Here is a 19329-nt window from a genome sequence, read left to right as displayed (position 1 = left end):
GCCTGGTTGTTGTGCGGGATTATTTCAGTGTAACCTTCGGCTCTGTTGTAGAGGTACGTGTTAGTGCCTGGTCGTGATTTTTCCGTTGTACATTTTCATTCCCTGTGTTTGGGGCCGTTACTATTGTGAGCACCCTGTGGTGTGTTGGTGCTATTAAAGACGCACAGCATTGCACTCTCTGTCTCCTGCGTTTGACTCCACACCCACGACACCCGGAGCATTACAAGACATCAGTGATCAACTCTGAAAATCAAAAGATTTCCCAATGAATTCTGTGAGTGGGTGGTGGGAGGTGAGTCAGTGTGTCGTTTGAAAACTGGTTAACACTTGTAAAGTCCTCTTTGGTAGAGCCATCTTTATTTTTTTTCTGGTTGAGCAGTGATAACATCTAAACTACAGTATGTAAAGATGTCAAGGTGTGATAAGAGTGATACTATAAAACAGGATTTTCCACTCTCAATCTCCAGAAGAACCACTGAAACACTACAGTGAGTGAGATTCTAAGAAAGAAATTGCATGAAACCATAACACATGACTAACTGAATGTATATGGTATATGTTCAAATTGATTATTCTCTCAAAATCAGAAAACATTTCATCAAACTTTTTAGCTCACAATGAAGGACAGACATACTGCAGGCAGACGCCATATCTCATGACGCATACAGTATAATATATTAGACATGAAAGCTTGCAGCCAGGTCAACATCAATCTCAAACTTTAATGCAGGGGTGTCTAGCATAACGCCCGTGGGTTCTTTGAGTAAAAAAACAACAATAAATATATATATATATATATATATATATATATATATATATATATAATTTGTGGGGGGATACGAACTATTGATAACACAGTATGTTATCAATATACATTAAAATGACTAAAACCAAATTGAAACTGTGTAGAATTGATAATGGACCTACATTCATACAGAAACGTGACTGTCCAGCTCGCTAATAATCACTGAAATGAAAGACAGTCAGGGAGAATTGAAAATTCCCCAAACTATGGATAGAGAAAAAAAAAAAAAATTCACGGTGAGAAATATAACACATTTTCAATGCAGCCATCCGAACCTTGTTGAATAGTGAATGTGGCCCCAGGGGCAAAACACATTTGACACCCCTGCTTTAATGCATATCAGTGCATAATAAGCCAAGCCCACGGTAAAAATCTTACATAATCTCTATTTTTTAGCTCAAAAATATAGGCATTAAAAAATATAGGCATTAATTTAATGTACATTTTCCCAAAATAATATTACCTATGCATCAATAACTTGAATATCATGGGATAAATTAATGCATATGAGACCCAACAGAAAAACAATACACTCTTTGGCTTAAAATGTAAAATATAAGAGAAAAATAGGGTCTTTTTGACGGGTCCCACACTTCTCTGGTACAATAATTTTGTATGTCCCGCTTGGAAACCTTGACCTACTGAACTTTGAATTACATCAAGAATTGACAATCCCAGTAAAAAAAGCTTTATCAAAGATAGACACATTTCCTAACCTGAACAATTAATACATCACCCACCACAACATTTGAATGTTTAGAAAAATATTTCACTCCTTTCAAATACTGATTCGATTCCATGAATTCATTATTTTTATTCAATTTCTTCTTCTTTAATCAAGTATCTTCAACTCAATCATTAATTCACAATGTATCAATGAATCATATTTAGGATTATATACCATCTGGTAATCGTGATAATAAAAACTAAAAGTGTTATAAAAGAGTTGTTAACAAACAATGGGTAGAATTCCTGTATTTCAGACCAGCAGAAAGTATCTCTCTATCTCTTTCTCTCTCCCTAGAAATCACCTTTAAACCCACAGTGTACAGTATGTTATCAAGCTGATGTGAAGTTGTTTTTCTACGCTATAGTACTGGTCTCAACGTATTTCTCAGTGACAGATATTTTCTTCTCTTGCACCACAGCTGTGTGGCTGCTGCTACAATGTGCAGCTGTGGGCGCGGTGGTGACTTTGACAGCAGTAGCAGAGGCCTCGTTTGACCCTGCCGTGCCACACAGGGAGCTGGAGCTCAACGAGGAAGCATCACCCTGACCTCTCACTTCTACACTATGACATGTGACCTCTAACCCCTGGCCTCTCTGCAGCATGGTGTCCTGGGCAGCCCCTAAGCCTGCGCTGCACCCTGCTGCCGAGGCTGACCCAGACCCGCTCTCAACAACCAGCACTTTCCTGGACCCGGACAGGCTTCCCTGTGAGAAGTTTCCTCCTGGCGATAGATGGCCTTTTCCGATCATGGTCTGGTCTGCCCCCTGTAGAAACTGGCCTCCCCGTGTAATGGTTTGGCTCGTCTCTGTAATAATGTGACCTCCCCCCAAAATAGTGTGGCCCACTCCCTGTAAGACCTGGCTTGCCCCCATAACAACATGACCTTGTCCTTCCCCACTACCACCTGCTCCTACCTGCCTCTCCAGTAAAATCATGCCTTGAGAACCATGGAGCCCTCCTACCTGCACCACCCCCTGACCCATCCCTACCCCCACCTGGCTTACCGCCTGCTGGGCACGGACATAACCACCTCCCCCTCTCTGCTCCACCAGCACCAACTGGGGCTGGGGCTCCACCATGTACATGGTGGGGGCAGCAGCGTAGTACATAGGGGGCTGCTGGATGAAGAGGGTCTTGTTGGGCATTACCTTGTTCTCCTGAACCTTGCGGATGGTGGCTGATCCTTGGGCCCGAGTAACCAGGTTCTCCTGTAGGGGTGTGGAGGAGGTGGAGGTGGTGGATGAGGTGTTCAGGGTATTGACATTGAGAGCTGTGTCTCTATTGACCTCTGTGTGGGTGGATGTGGTAGGCCTAGGTCTAGGGGATGACACAGACATGTTGACAGTCTCCGCCTCCATAGCTATTGACCCCTGGCAGATCTTGGCCAGGGTCTTGAACTTGGGCCCCAGGTCGTTGAGGAAGTCCAGGTTGTCATCGGCCCCCAGGAGGCTGCAGCAGCCAACAGAGCCTACCGGTGACCCCTGACCTTCGTAGTCGTAGATCAGTAGGTCATCTCTCTGTTGGTCGTTCAGCGCAGCATGATTCGCCTTCTGCAAAGGTCATATGATAGGAACAGATATAGTATATTAACAAATGTAATCAAAATGGCTACAATAACGCTGCCCTCAACTCCTATGTTAAAGGAGTAATCCAAAAAATGTACTTTCACCGACTCAGTATAATCTCAATACTAATGCATACACACTTTTACTGGTCTTCAAACGATCATGATCTAAGATACTCACTGCAGAGTAGTACTCCTCTAGGTCTCCCTCAGAGAGAGCGACCCCGTCATAAGCTCCAGCTCCATATCTGGAGAAGTGTTCATGTCCAGTCATGGTTCCTCCACCCACGCCGTAGCTCACCTTCACTCTGCCGCTGGGCTGGTGTGAGCCATGGGAATGGTTGTGCTCCCATGTGCTTATTGCGGACGGGGTGAAGCCGTCCCCGAACACTCCTCCTGCTGATCCTCCTGCAGCCCCTGCATCTCTTATTAATCCCATTCCCCCCCCGTTGTTTTCCAAGTCAACAACTTTGATGGAGCCATCTATCGCCACAGGAATTTGCAGGAGTGGAATTTCCTGTGAGGGGGAATGAGTGGGCCAAATTTCAACTTGGAAATGGAACATAATACATGTACAGTACCAGTCAAAAGTTTTGACACACCTACTCATTCAAGGGTTTTTCTTTATTTTTACACTATTTTCTACATTGTAGAATAATAGTGAAGACATCAAAACTATGAAATAACGCATATGGAATAATTTACTAACCCAAAAGTGTTAAACAAATAAAAACATATTTTATACTTGAGATTCTTCAAAGGAGCCACCCTTTGCCTTGATGACTGCTTTGCACACTCTTGGCATTCTCTCAACCAACTACACCTGGAATGCTTTTTCAACTGTCTTGAAGGCGTTCCTACATATGCTGAGCACTTGTTGGCTGCTTTTCCTTCACTCTGTGGTCCAACTCATCCCAAACCATCTCAATTGGGTTTCAGGTCGGGTGATTGTGGAGGCCAGGTCATCTGATGCAGCACTCCATCACTATCCTTCTTGGTCAAATAGCCCTTACGCAGCCTGGAGGTGTGTTGGGTCATTGGTCTGTTGAAAAATTATGCGTATCGCTGCAGAATGTTGTGGTAGCCATGCTGGTTAAGTGTGCCTTGAATTCTAAATAAATCACAGACAGTGTCACCAGCACCACACCATCACACCTCCTCCTCCATGCTTGCAATCTGAGGTGCAGTTAATTCTAATGAACTTATCCTCTGCAGCAGAGGTAACTCTGGGTCTTCCTTTCCTGTGGCCAGTTCCATCATAGCGCTTGATGTTTTTTGCGACTGCACTTGAAGGAACTTTCAAAGTTCTTAACATTTTCTGGATTTTCTCAAATTAATGATGGACTGTCGTTTCTCATTGCTTATTTGAGCAGTTCTTGCCATAATATGGACTTGGTCTTTTACCAAATAGGGCTATCTTCTGTATACCAATCCTACCTTGTCACAACCCAAATGATTGGCTCAAACACATTAAGAAGGAAATAAATTCCACAAGTTAACTTTTAACAAGGCACACTGTTAATTGAAATGCATTCCGTGTGACTACCTCATGAAGCTGGTTGAGAGAATGCCAAGAGTGTGCAAAGCTAACAAGGCAAAGGGTTGCTAAATTGAAGAAACTCAAATATAAAATAGTATTGATTTATTTCACACTTTTTTTGATTGAATACCCGAAACATACAATACACTTGCAGTGAAGCCGCTCAACAACTACACCATACCGGTCATCCAACAGACTCCCATTCAGAGTGACACACAGAAGCATCCAGGGTCAATGCCCTCCTCAAGGGCACGTTGACAGATCTCCCACCAGGCCAAAAACGTGAACCCGCACCTGCACAGCATCAGCCTCAGGCAAACCGGCATTAGTTGTAAAAACACTGCCCCTCAGTGTCATTCAAACATACTTTTAATGATGCTTTATTTAGACTTTTTTTCTTTGACCATTATTCTATCTCCTGCACAGCAACTCGACTCACATTTACATTTACATTTAAGTCATTTAGCAGACGCTCTTATCCAGAGCGACTTACAAATTGGTGCATTCACCTTATGACATCCAGTGGAACAGTAGTGCATCTAAATCTTTTAAGGGGGGTGAGAGGGATTACTTTATCCTATCCTAGGTATTCCTTAAAGAGGTGGGGTTTCAGGTGTCTCCGGAAGGTGGTGATTGACTCCGCTGTCCTGGCGTCGTGAGGGAGTTTGTTCCACCATTGGGGGGCCAGAGCAGCGAACAGTTTTGACTGGGCTGAGCGGGAACTGTACTTCCTCAGTGGTAGGGAGGCAAGCAGGCCAGAGGTGGATGAACGCAGTGCCCTTGTTTGGGTGTAGGGCCTGATCAGAGCCTGGAGGTACTGAGGTGCCGTTCCCCTCACAGCTCCGTAGGCAAGCACCATGGTCTTGTAGCGGATGCGAGCTTCAACTGGAAGCCAGTGGAGAGAGCGGAGGAGCGGGGTGACGTGAGAGAACTTGGGAAGGTTGAACACCAGACGGGCTGCGGCGTTCTGGATGAGTTGTAGGGGTTTAATGGCACAGGCAGGGAGCCCAGCCAACAGCGAGTTGCAGTAATCCAGACGGGAGATGACAAGTGCCTGGATTAGGACCTGCGCCGCTTCCTGTGTGAGGCAGGGTCGTACTCTGCGGATGTTGTAGAGCATGAACCTACAGGAACGGGCCACCGCCTTGATGTTAGTTGAGAACGACAGGGTGTTGTCCAGGATCACGCCAAGGTTCTTAGCGCTCTGGGAGGAGGACACAGTGGAGTTGTCAACCGTGATGGCGAGATCATGGAACTGGCAGTCCTTCCCCGGGAGGAAGAGCAGCTCCGTCTTGCCGAGGTTCAGCTTGAGGTGGTGATCCGTCATCCACACTGATATGTCTGCCAGACATGCAGAGATGCGATTCGCCACCTGGTCATCAGAAGGGGGAAAGGAGAAGATTAATTGTGTGTCGTCTGCATAGCAATGATAGGAGAGACCATGTGAGGTTATGACAGAGCCAAGTGACTTGGTGTATAGCGAGAATAGGAGAGGGCCTAGAACAGAGCCCTGGGGTACACCAGTGGTGAGAGCATGTGGTGTGGAGACGGATTCTCGCCACGCCACCTGGTAGGAGCGACCTGTCAGGTAGGACGCAATCCAAGCGTGGGCCGCGCCGGAGATGCCCAACTCGGAGAGGGTGGAGAGGAGAATCTGATGGTTCACAGTATCGAAGGCAGCCGATAGGTCTAGAAGGATGAGAGCAGAGGAGAGAGAGTTAGCTTTAGCAGTGCGGAGCGCCTCCGTGATACAGAGAAGAGCAGTCTCAGTTGAATGACTAGTCTTGAAACCTGACTATTATGGATCAAGAAGGTCATTCTGAGAGAGATAGCGGGAGAGCTGGCCAAGGACGGCACGTTCAAGAGTTTTGGAGAGAAAAGAAAGAAGGGATACTGGTCTGTAGTTGTTGACATCGGAGGGATCGAGTGTAGGTTTTTTCAGAAGGGGTGCAACTCTCGCTCTCTTGAAGACGGAAGGGACGTAGCCAGCGGTCAGGGATGAGTTGATGAGCGAGGTGAGGTAAGGGAGGAGGTCTCCGGAAATGGTCTGGAGAAGAGAGGAGGGGATAGGGTCAAGCGGGCAGGTTGTTGGGCGGCCGGCCGTCACAAGACGCGAGATTTCATCTGGAGAGAGGGGAGAAAGAGGTCAGAGCACAGGGTAGGGCAGTGTGAGCAGAACCAGCGGTGTCGTTTGACTTAGCAAACGAGGATCGGATGTCGTCGACCTTCTTTTCAAAATGGTTGACGAAGTCATCTGCAGAGAGGGAGGAGGGGGGAGGGGGAGGAGGATTCAGGAGGGAGGAGAAGGTGGCAAAGAGCTTCCTAGGGTTAGAGGCAGATGCTTGGAATTTAGAGTGGTAGAAAGTGGCTTTAGCAGCAGAGAGAGAAGAGGAAAATGTAGAGAGGAGGGAGTGAAAGGATGCCAGGTCCGCAGGGAGGCGGAGTTTTCCTCCATTTCCGCTCGGCTGCCCGGAGCCCTGTTCTGTGAGCTCGCAATGAGTCGTCGAGCCACGGAGCGGGAGGGGAGGACCGAGCCGGCCTGGAGGATAGGGGACATAGAGAGTCAAAGGATGCAGAAAGGGAGGAGAGGAGGGTTGAGGAGGCAGAATCAGGAGATAGGTTGAGAAGGTTTGAGCAGAGGGAAGAGATGATAGGATGGAAGAGGAGAGAGTAGCGGGGGAGAGAGAGCGAAGGTTGGGACGGCGCGATACCATCCGAGTAGGGGCAGTGTGGGAAGTGTTGGATGAGAGCGAGAGGGAAAAGGATACAAGGTAGTGGTCGGAGACTTGGAGGGGAGTTGCAATGAGGTTAGTGGAAGAACAGCATCTAGTAAAGATGAGGTCGAGCGTATTGCCTGCCTTGTGAGTAGGGGGAAGGTGAGAGGGTGAGGTCAAAAGAGGAGAGGAGTGGAAAGAAGGAGGCAGAGAGGAATGAGTCAAAGGTAGACGTGGGGAGGTTAAAGTCGCCCAGAACTGTGAGAGGTGAGCCGTCCTCAGGAAAGGAGCTTATCAAGGCATCAAGCTCATTGATGAACTCTCCGAGGGAACCTGGAGGGCGATAAATGATAAGGATGTTAAGCTTGAAAGGGCTGGTAACTGTGACAGCATGGAATTCAAAGGAGGCGATAGACAGATGGGTAAGGGGAGAAAGAGAGAATGACCACTTGGGAGAGATGAGGATCCCGGTGCCACCACCCCGCTGACCAGAAGCTCTCGGGGTGTGCGAGAACACGTGGGCAGACGAAGAGAGAGCAGTAGGAGTAGCAGTGTTGTCTGTGGTGATCCATGTTTCCGTCAGTGCCAAGAAGTCGAGGGACTGGAGGGAGGCATAGGCTGAGATGAACTCTGCCTTGTTGGCCGCAGATCGGCAGTTCCAGAGGCTACCGGAGACCTGGAACTCCACGTGGGTCGTGCGCGCTGGGACCACCAGATTAGGGTGGCCGCGGCCACGCGGTGTGGAGCGTTTGTATGGTCTGTGCAGAGAGGAGAGAACAGGGATAGACAGACACATAGTTGACAGGCTACACAAGAGGCTACGCTAATGCAAAGGAGATTGGAATGACAAGTGGACTACACGTCTCGAGTGTTCAGAAAGTTAAGCTTACGTAGCAAGAATCTTATTGACTAAAATGATTAAAATGATACAGTACTGCTGAAGTAGGCTAGCTGGCAGAGGCTGCGTTGTTGACTATGTAGGCTAGCTGGCAGTGGCTGCGTTGTTGACACTAGCAGTGTTGATTACGTTACGTTACGTTGTGTTAAAAGAACAACAATAGCTGGCTAGCTAACCTAGGAAATCGCTCTAGACTACACAATTATCTTTGATACAAAGACGGCTATGTAGCTAGCTATGTAGCTAGCTACGATCAAACAAATCAAGCCGTTGTACTGTAATGAAATGAAATGAAAAATGTGATACTACCTGTGGAGCGAAGTGAAATGCGACCGGGTTGTTGAGTGCTGAAGTTCTGTTCGGTAGACGTTGGCTAGCTGTTGGCTAGCTAGCAGTGTCTCCTACGTTAAGGACGACAAATAGCTGGCTAGCTAACCTCGGTAAATTAAGATAATCACTCTAAAACTACACACTCTAAACTACACAATTATCTTGGATACGAAGACAGCAAAGACAACTATGTAGCTAGCGAACACTAGCTAACACTACACTAATCAAGTCGTTCAGTTGGGTGTAATAGTTGTGCTGCTAATCGGTAGACGGTGGACGTTAGCTAGCTGGCTAGCTGCAGGGCAGATAGCAGTGTAGACTGCGTTAGGACGACGAAATACGATAATTACGCAATTATCTATGATACAAAGACGGCTATGTAGCTAGCTAAGAAGAAATTGCTAAGATTAGACAGATCAAACCGTTGTACTATAATGAAATGTAATGAGTGCGGATGCGACCGCACTCGGATGCGACCGCTCGCTCCAACCCGGACTCCCACTTGTCTCCAATTCCACATCCCAACCCTCAGCTTCCTCAGCCCATCCCATCTATCTCTGCTGGCCACCCACTTCGGGTTTCTACCCAACACATAACTTTCAACTATGCTGTTATGTTTAACGTTAATCTATATAATTGAATAGAATCCACCGATTGTGGAGTTGAAGATAAATACCTTTACTAAGAGTATTAGTATATTAGTAATTGACTGACCCGGTCTCTCCAGATCTCCTAACAGTACTATTTCTAGGGTCAATTTTAGATCAATGCTATGCATTTTCAACCATTCCTGAACCTAAGACCAGAAACAGGCTACCTGAGATCAATACAAATCTAAATGGTCTATTGATTCTGTATCCTCACAACAAAATTTGCAGAGCTTCGATGATTGTATGCCCCAAATATTCAACATTTTGTTGGTGGCAAGAATTCTATATAATAATTTTAGCTGAAAAGCACAGTTTTGAATCTCAGACACCATGGAATCGGTACATCAAAAATCTCTTTTGCAATCTGTATGGCACTGGTGTCATCATCCTGGTCCTAATCCTGGTCCTATTTATGCTATTTTTATTCCTCTGACAGTTTTGATCCTTTATATTGGGCAGGCAGAACCAATTCCCTACCTCCTCCTACTGCCACCTGCCACCTGTCATTTTTTGGGGTAATGATGTAATCAATTGGTTGTACTCTTGGATTGAGCAGACCTTCCCGTACAATTCTGAACTTTATGAATGACATAACTCTACCATTCCAATGTACAATATCATTAAAAGGACAAAATACCCGTTTCAAACATCTTTCCCATAAATACATTTTATCAACCAGCACATTTGAGTTCAGTCATAATATTTGTTGTAATATTTGTTCTATCTTTTCATGCTTCAATGCTTGTTTGAAAAAGAGAGATACTTTGAAAAAAGTACAATTTTCAATTAATTGAAAATGAGACTTGGCAATCTGCACAAAGGCAAAAAAGGCATTTTTTTAACAATGGGTGAGCTTTTCTTAGTAATCTACTTGAGAACCATTTAGGGTTCAAGTAAAACTTTTGAATAAGTGAAGCTTTTAGAGAGAAGTTTAGTGCTTATATATTTAATATTCTCAACCCACCAAATTCATATTCATTATATAGATAGGCACGTTTTTATTTTGTCTGGTTTAGCATCCCAGATAAAGCAAAGTATTTTTTGCTCATATGATTTGAAAAACGAATCATCGGGAGTAGGCAGCACCATAAGTAAGTGAGTAAACTGAGATATGACTAAGGAGTTAATCAGGCCATTTTTTCCATAAATAGACAGGTATTTATCTCTCCATGGTTGCAGGATCTGGTCTATTTGTACAAGGTTTCTATTGAAATTCATTGTGGAGAGCTTATTTACATCTTTTGTGATATGAATACCAAGTATGTCTACTTCACCATCAGCCCATTTTATAGGTAAACTGCAGGATAATGTAAAAGTTGTATTTTTTAAAGCTCCAATATGTAATATTGTACACTTATCATAATTAGGTTTTAGTACAGAAAAGTTATCTAGATCTTCAATAAGACAATGCAGGGATCTAGCTTGCAGACTTAATATAAAACTTCAGTCATCGGCATACATGGGCACCTTTGTTTTTAAGCCTTGGATTTCTAATCCTCTAATGTTGTTATTGGATCTGATTTTAATAGCTAGCATTTCGATGGCCATAACGAATAGATATGGTGACAGTGGACACCCTTGTTAACTCCGCTTGACAATTCAAAACTCTCTGAGAAGTAGAAGATCCGATCGCATTCTGTCTCCTATTAAAACTTTTTAACCTTTGATGCAAAAGAGAAAGAAAGTAGTCAAGACGACCAGCTTGATTAAGTCTCCTCCATGTTTATTATTCTTTTAATTGAACCTTTATTTAACTAGGCAAATCAGTTAGAAACAAATTATTATTGACAATGACGGCCTACACCGGCCAAACCCGGACAATGCTGGGCCAATTGTGCGCCACCCTATGGGACTCCCAATCACGGCCGGATGAGTTGCAGCATGTACAGTTGAAGTCGGAGGTTTACGTACACCTTAGCCAAATACATTTAACTTCTTATGGCTGGGGGGCAGTATTGAGTAGCTTGGATGAATAAGGTGCCCAGAGTAAACTGCATGCTACTCAGGCCCAGAAGCTAGGATATGCATAGTATTAGTAGATTTTGATAGAAAACACTCTGAAGTTTTTAAAACTGTTTGAATGATGTCTGTGAGTATAACAGAACTCATATGGCAGGCAAAAACCTGAGAAAAAAATCCAACCAGGAAGTGGGAAATCTGAGGTTTGTAGTTGTTCAACTCTTTGCCTATCCAAGATACAGTGTAAATTTGGTCTGACTGCACTTCCTTTAAAAAAAATGTTTTACCTTTATTTTACTAGGCAAGTCAGTTAAGAACAAAATCTTATTTTCAATGACGGCCTAGGAACAGTGGGTTAACTGCCTGTTCAGGGGCAGAACGACAGATTTGTACCTTGTCAGCTCGGGGATTCAAACTTTGGTTACTAGTCCAACGCTCTAACCACTAGGCTACCCTTCTACTGTAAAGTGGGGTGAATGAGAGCTATTTCAACCAGAGGTCTGGTAGAAGGCCATGAGCTCAGTCAGGCGAACGCCCGTGAGAGGTAGCTGCGTTCCATTGCATTTCTAAAGAAAAAGGAATTCTCCGGTTGATAAAAACATCCTAAAGATTGATTCTATACATCGTTTGACATGTTTCTATGAACTGTAACGGAACTTTTTGACTTTTCGTCTGGCCTGCGTGTCGTTAATATTGATTTGTGAACTAAACGTGCAAACAAAAAGGAGGTATTTGGACATAAATGATGGACTTTATCGAACAAAACAAACATTTATTGTGGAACTGGGATTCCTGGGAGTGCATTCTGATGAAGATCATCAAAGGTAAGTGAGTATTTATAATGCTGTTTCTGACTTCTGTTGACTGCACAACATGGCGGGTATCTGTATGGCAGTTTTAGAAACACTCTGAAGTTTCTAAAACTGTTTGAATGATGTCTGTGAGTAAAACAGAACTCATATGGCAGGCAAAAACCTGTGAAAAAATCCATCCAATACTAATAATATGCATATCTTAGCTTCTGGGCCTGAGTAGCAGGCAGTTTATCTGGGCACCTTTTTCATCCAAGCTATTCAATACTGCCCCCCAGCCATAAGAAGTTTAACAAGACATTTGTGGAGTGGTTGAAAAATGAATTTTAATGACTCCAACCTAAGTGTATGTAAACTTCTGACTTCAACTGTATATCTCACTAGGTCGGGTTTTTTAGTCTCCGAATATCTACTATTTCTAATGTGTCCATAATATTTGTGATTTCCTTAAGGGCACTTGTTGTAACTCCCATCCCGTGAACGGGATCGTTGTCATCATCTGACACGAATTAGCATAACGCAACAGACATAAATATTACTAGAAAATATTCCTATTCAAGAGAATCACAAGTGAAATATATTGCAACACAGCTTAGCCTTTTGTTAATCACCCTGTCATCTCAGATTTTCAAAATAGGCTTTACAGCCAAAGCAAGACAAGCATTTGTGTAAGTTTATCGATAGCCTAGCATAGCATTATGTCCAGCTAGCAGCAGGTAACTTGGTCACGAAAATCAGAAAAGCAATCAAATTAAATTGTTTACCTTTGATGAGCTTCAGATGTTTTCACTCACGAGACTCCCAGTTAGATAGCAAATGTTCCTTTTTTCCAAAAATATTATTTTTGTAGGCGAAATAGCTCCGTTTGTTCTTCACGTTTGGCTGAGAAATCGACCGGAAATTGCGGTCACGACAATGCCATAATATCGACAGAAACATGGCAAACATTGTTTATAATCAATCCTCAAGGTGTTTTTCAAATATCTATTCGATAATATATCCACCGGGACAATTGTTTTTTCAGTAGGAGCGAGAGGAAAAATGGCTACCTATTTTACGCAAGACTCACTCTGAGAGCCATCAGGTGACCACTTGCGCAATGTAGCCGCTTATGCTTATTCTTCAACATAAAGGCGTGAAACTACGTCACAATGCTGTAGACACCTTGGGGAATATGTAGAAAAAGTAATCTGGTTGATAGCCCATTCACTGCTCAATAGGGACGTATCGGAACGCAGAGCATTCAAAACATGAGTCACTTCTGGATTGGATTTTTCTCAGGCTTTTGCCTGCAATATCAGTTCTGTTATACTCACAGACAATATTTTTACAGTTTTGGAAACTTTAGAGTGTTTTCTATCCTAAGCTGTCAATTATATGCATATTCTAGCATGTTGTCCTGACAAAATATCCCGTTTACTTTGGGAACGTTATTTTTCCAAAAATGAAAATACTGCCCCCTAGTCACAACAGAGAGTGATTACCTTTACGGTCCATTGAGGTACTTAACACTGTGTTATAGTTTCCTACCATTATAATTTGATCATTTGTTGCCTGTAAGTTCAATAAATTAGTATAAATGTTTTCGATGAGGTATGGATCATCCTGATTTGGACCATATAGAATAATGAGCCAAATCTCTTTTTCGTCCACATTCATATTCAAAAAGATCCACTTTCCTTGCGAATCATTCCTGACTATTTGCACATTCAGATCAAAGTGGTTGTTAATTAATATCATCACACCTTTTGAGTTCCTTTGTCCATGACAGAAACATTTTTCACCACCCCATTCCTTTTCCCACGCAACTTCATCTAAGGATGTAGAGCGAGTTTCCTGTCTACAGTATATGTTATATTCCTTTTCTTTTAGCCGCATAAAGACTGACGTTTTTTTTTTAATCTGCTAAACAATTACAATTATAACTGGCTATACTTATTTCACCCCTTACCTTAACTAGATACTATTCTCAGTCTAAATTGACCATAATTAGTGCTTGTAAAGTTACTGCCATCAGAGGTATTATGACGATCAAAATTAGAGCTTTCAAATGTCTGATAATTAGAATTCAATAAATAAGTTCCAGCAATATTTGTTTTATTCCCTTCCCTTTATTGCTTGTGAGCCAATACCACAGATGTTAGAAAATTGAGACAAGATATTATGTGTGTAGTAAATCTGAGTAGGATGATGTGTATATTGGATGTGATTTAGTGAGAGTGTGTACGATGTCTGTATAAGAGTAAGACTATAATATGTAATGTCCAGATAAATAATATGCCAATTTGCATGGTTGAGTGTCTATGTGTGTAACATGTAGTGCGTATAGCCTTAATATTCATGATGATAATTGTAATCCATATCGTATCACCGTCATAGTTGCATCATAGTTACCTTTAACATCATTGAAAAACACATCCCAGCATTTCCATAGCAATTTACATTTCACATGATCAAGAAAGACACCTTGCATTACTCTAGAGAAGGCTACACTACAGTACAAATGTATTCCGTACAATATGTTATTATTCCCCAGTGCCGCTATTCTGATATCTTCCCCTTGTTTGTTTAAACATATATAAACTTGTAGACAAATACATAAAAAAAGATAGACAAACAATAAACATATTACATTTTAAAACAGTTCTCGACAATAGAGAAGAGAAAAGAGAGAAAAAGAGTGAGAGAAGAGAGCGAGAGCAGGTGTATGTGTATGTATAAGTCTGTATGTGTAAGCGAGCATGTAATTGAGTACGTGTGTGTTCATATCAACTTCATATCCACTTCATTTTTACAGTTCCCATACTTTCTTTTTTTCGTAACCTGAAGTCCCTGTAGAATTTAGTACAGCCATGGTGTTATGAAGCTGTCTCAGAATAGCTGTCCATCTATAAAGAGTTTGTCCACAATGAGAAAGGCACGCTTACCCTTCTCCCTATGTTGCCTTTGTACCGGATACAGTCTCTTACGACGTTCGTTTATCTCCCTTGGTCACTGAGACTGAATTTGGTCCCTTTAAGCTCCCTGCCTCTGCTTTTGATCAGCTCCTTTTGTTGGTATTGTTCAAATTTTGCGATGATCGGTCGGGGACCCTTGGTCTTGTCGCTCCGAGCTCCAAGTCTGTGCACTCGGTAGAAAGCCACCTTGTTTAAAGTTTCTATAGGAAGTTTCAATGGGAATTGCATGAATTCTCTGATCGCGCCCTCTGGATTATTGGATGTGTCCTCAGGAATCCCATAAAAAAATAGATTTTCACGCATGCTACGACTTTGTATGTCTAGTAGCGACTCCTTCATCACCCTGTTTTCCCTGAGTAGACAATCCATGTTGGAATCGTGGATTTTTACCTTGGCTGTGAGTGCCTTGTTTTCTCCTTGGAGCGTGAGAATTTCACTCTGGCTAAACTCTCAGCCCTGCTACCCCCTCTCACACAACTTTTCCAGTGTTACATGGATTCCAGCCAGAGCACTTGCCTCGACTTCAACGGTAAGTAAATCGTCCGTGTCTGTAGATGAATCTGTTTTACATTTTTTTGTCGGGTTAAAGTTATTTTGTGAGGTAGTCGGATCTTTCCATGATGGAGTATGTTGTTCTTCCATAGTGTAAAGCTTTTGGCACTTTACTGCAACCAGTTGATTTACGAAAAGATAACAATGAGTCTTTCCCACAATAATGACAGGTGTCTGTAGTACAGCCAGCTAGCACTCCACACAAAAAATGGAACACAAACATGCAGTCCCAGTCGTAAAGGCTAACCGCGTCATGGAATCCTTAGCAACAAAACTTTAGTTCTGATTAAAATCTATTTAATGAAAATGTTTTAATATAAACAACAAATCGAGTATAGACAGTACAATGTTCTGTTGCGCTCTCTGATGACGTATCTGATGACCTATCTGTATACCAACACAGCCAACTGATTGGCTGAAATGCATGAAGAAGGAAAGAAATTCCACAAATTAGCTTTTAACAAGGCACACCTGTTAATTTCAATGCATTCCAGGTGATTACCTCATGAAGCTGGTTGAGAGAATGCCAAGAGTGTGCAAAGCTGTCATCAAAGCAAAGGGATGCTACTTTGAAGAATCTCAAATATAAAATATATTTTGATTTGTTTAAAACTTTTTTGGTTACTACATGATTCCATGTGTTATTTAATCATTTTGATGTCTTCACTATTATTCTACAATGTAGAAATGAGTAAAAAATAAGGAAAAACCCTTGAATGAGTAGGTGTGTCCAAACCTTTGATTGATACTGTATCTCCAAAGATCATTCTTATTTACAACCTCTACTACAGACACCAGTTTGATGTCATCCATTGGCAGTGCCATCATGTATAAAATACCTTGTCTTCTCCTTGTCCCTCGGTGTGATATGGAATCAGGTGTTCTTTAGTGTCAAATGGCATCGCCTTAAAGTCACCTATGGACGCCACTCCTCCACACAGACAGAACAGCAGCAAGAGGGGCACCACTGTAAACACACATTCCAAATTTCAACTAATGTTCACAAAACACAAAGCCCAAGACATGATGTTAGGTGAGAGGTCTGAATGCCTTGGGACAAAGGGTTGTAGACATAACCCATCAATAGCTATGTTTACATTACCTTGTCCAGTGATTTGTTGTCAACATTTCGAAAGTTTGAATAGAAAATTGACGCGACAATTGCATGCTATTGTGTGTTTCCATTTAACTATCTTGAGTCAATAAAAACAGCTAAACGTAATGACATCACACCTAAAAATCTATACTCTTAGAAAAAAAGGTGCTATCTAGAACCTCCAAGGGTTCTTCAGCTGCCATAGGATATCCCTTTGACGAACCCTTTTTGGTTCCAGGTAGAACCCTTTACAAAGATGGTCCTACAAGGAACCCAAAAGAGTTCTACCTGGAACCAAAAGCGTTATCGTATGGGGACAGCTGAAGAACCTATTTTGAACCCTTTTTTGTAAGAGTGTACAGTGTAGAATAAAAAAAACTGGTGTTTCCATTTTCCATTTAGGCAAATTGCACATTAGGCCTAATAAATTGGTGACAGTAGCTTATGCCCTCTATCTGTTTCATGTCTCAGGTAGCCCGCGAAAGCCAGAATGAACAGAAAACAATCATTGACAAAAATGTGCTATTTTCAAACAGCGATCCTGTGCATGGTCCGTGCCATGGTGAAACTTGCACTCCTGTAAATCGGAAATAATTGGATGGTGAAACTTTCTAGCCAATCATAAAAGCAAGGTGAAGCAATTCATGCATTCTTGAAAGTCAGGACAATTCTTGTCCTGCAAAGAAAACATAATTTTCATAGTTGAAAAAAATGGCTGAAGCAAGAACTATGCTTTCAGAAAGAAATGTGGAGTGGAGTTTTATAGAAGCGTGATGACATCACGTGCCTTCAAAATGATTAAAAAATCATAATTTACTCAAAAAACACTGTTTCCATCATCATTTGTCGCAGTAAAGAAAGCAGGACAAAATAAAAATCCACCCCTGTAGAACAGATAAAAATGTTGTTGATCTTTAGAAAATGTCTCCTACATGTACAGTATATCTGCCATTTCCATTACACACGTCAACATATATTATTTTGTGACATTGCTTTTGTCGAATAAACCTGGGTCAATGTAAACCTGCCTAGTGACTCGTCTTGCCCAACTTACTAATCACTCAAAACATATTGAAATACGTTAGTCAGCAGCATTATGAAGCAGTCTCTCCTCCCTAGATCTTTATCAAGTAGGCAGTTTGAGGAAGCCAACAGAAGATGAAGTTAACAGAGGGCCTACTCACGCAGCAACAGCAGGAGGCCCAGAAGGAGCAGCAGAATGGCAGATGCTCCTAATGTGACGTCCTTACCCATCTCCCGGGCGAAGCAGACCTTATTGACCTGATCACAGGTGCACACATCCACGTTCAGAATCTGGATGTCAGCACAGGCCTTCCCCTGCTGGTCACTGATCTCCACAGCAACCTTGTAGTGACCTGGCCACATGTGGGCATGGTCTCGTAAAATGGCAGTGGTAGCTAAAATAAATATGAGAGAGACAAAACAAACATGAATTATACAAATCTAGACATCAAATCTATCAACCAATTCCATTCAAACACACCACAATATGTAATGTAAGTTCAGTTTAAGACTGCTCATTCTAAAACACCTTCTATCAGGCTCAACAAAATAAAAGCAAAACACCCCTTGATTAAGCTTGTCATACTGTCTATCTGATTACTAAACCCCAAAGTCCCAGATTAGTTATGTTACCATTGAGGTGCTCCACTGTCCACTTCTGTTTGCTGTCCCCCTGAATCACTCTGAACTTGAAGGGAGCTCCGTTGGGGAAGGTGTCCCCATCCACAGCCTTGACATACACAGTGGTATCTCCCAGACACATGGTCGTAGCCGTAGCTGTCAGTATGGGACAGTGGTCGTTAAAGTCCTCCACCTGGATAGCTATTGTCCCTGTGGCCGTTTTGGATGGCAGATCTGTACACCAAAAGAAAATTCAGAATTACGTACAGACTTGACTTATTCTCTTTTAGCTCCAAGTGGAGCAAAGGTCCTAGAGTGCATCTTCAGTCGCCAATGTTCTGGACAGATTTCTTGACTTCTTGATATCTTACAGAATGGCATGAGGACAAATTGATTATAGTATGGGTACTTGCCGGTTGTGATGGCTATTATCTTGGCGTAGTATGTTCCATTGACCAGGTATTTGGACTCCCGATCAGGCACTTTGTTCAGCTTGATCTCTGCTGTCTTTTCATCAATGATCAGCCAGTTGTCTACATCGGATTTTTTGGCATACCTGAGTAAATGAAATAATGACAAGAGCACACAATTAGGATCAACTCAATGATCCTTTAGTAAGATGGAGATTAACATAACATAAAATCACATCACATAATATTCACTCCGATAAAGCAATATGAAAACATCTGGGACCTCACCTAACATTGGTAGCAGTCAGTAGTGTGTCACTGTCGATGGCTGCGTAGGTAGTGATGACCTTGTTAATGGTGACTGTGGTGGAGTCCTCAGAGATGGTCACCACTTTAACCATTGGCTGGAATTTGGGGCCCTCTTTCTGGTTGATCACATTTATCTTGATGGGGTAGGTCTTACCACCGCCCGTCATACCCCCGCCTCCAACCCCTCCTCCTCCTCTCCCTCCACTCGTAGAAGAAGAGCCAAAGTAGTACACTGCTTTGTTGGAAACACTTATGGCAAGGTTGAGCACTTTCAGCTCCTCATAGTCCAGTGCCTTTAGATTCAAACAGCAGGGATAAACAGTAGAATGAGTCCAGTGATACAAACAATGTTGTAATAT

The 19329-nt window shown here is 42.6% G+C and overlaps 1 protein-coding gene across 3 annotated transcripts in view; it reads right to left on the bottom strand.

The window, feature by feature from the left end:
• Positions 1-335: 335 nt before the first annotated feature.
• The window catches only part of LOC115114511 (desmoglein-2-like protein), a 32502-nt gene continuing 13508 nt past the window's right edge, over positions 336-19329 (bottom strand). The window contains exons 8-14 of one of the 3 annotated variants that reach the window (XM_029642811.2): positions 18950-19263; positions 18665-18807; positions 18264-18485; positions 17858-18025; positions 16351-16478; positions 3281-3616; positions 336-3085 (exon numbers count right to left, since the gene is read on the bottom strand). In XM_029642811.2, the coding sequence (XP_029498671.2) occupies positions 1889-3085; positions 3281-3616; positions 16351-16478; positions 17858-18025; positions 18264-18485; positions 18665-18807; positions 18950-19263 (2508 nt within the window). In that variant the 3' untranslated portion in view covers positions 336-1888. Of the gene's footprint in view, positions 3086-3280; positions 3617-16350; positions 16479-17791; positions 18026-18263; positions 18486-18664; positions 18808-18949; positions 19264-19329 lie in introns of all 3 variants that reach the window. The other 2 variants (XM_029642812.2, XM_029642810.2) reach the window with 2 other exon arrangements.

Source organism: Oncorhynchus nerka, linkage group LG9b (genome assembly GCF_034236695.1).
Source record: "Oncorhynchus nerka isolate Pitt River linkage group LG9b, Oner_Uvic_2.0, whole genome shotgun sequence".
NCBI classification, from domain to species: domain Eukaryota; kingdom Metazoa; phylum Chordata; class Actinopteri; order Salmoniformes; family Salmonidae; genus Oncorhynchus; species Oncorhynchus nerka.
This window is presented reverse-complemented; position numbering and strand designations above follow the sequence as displayed.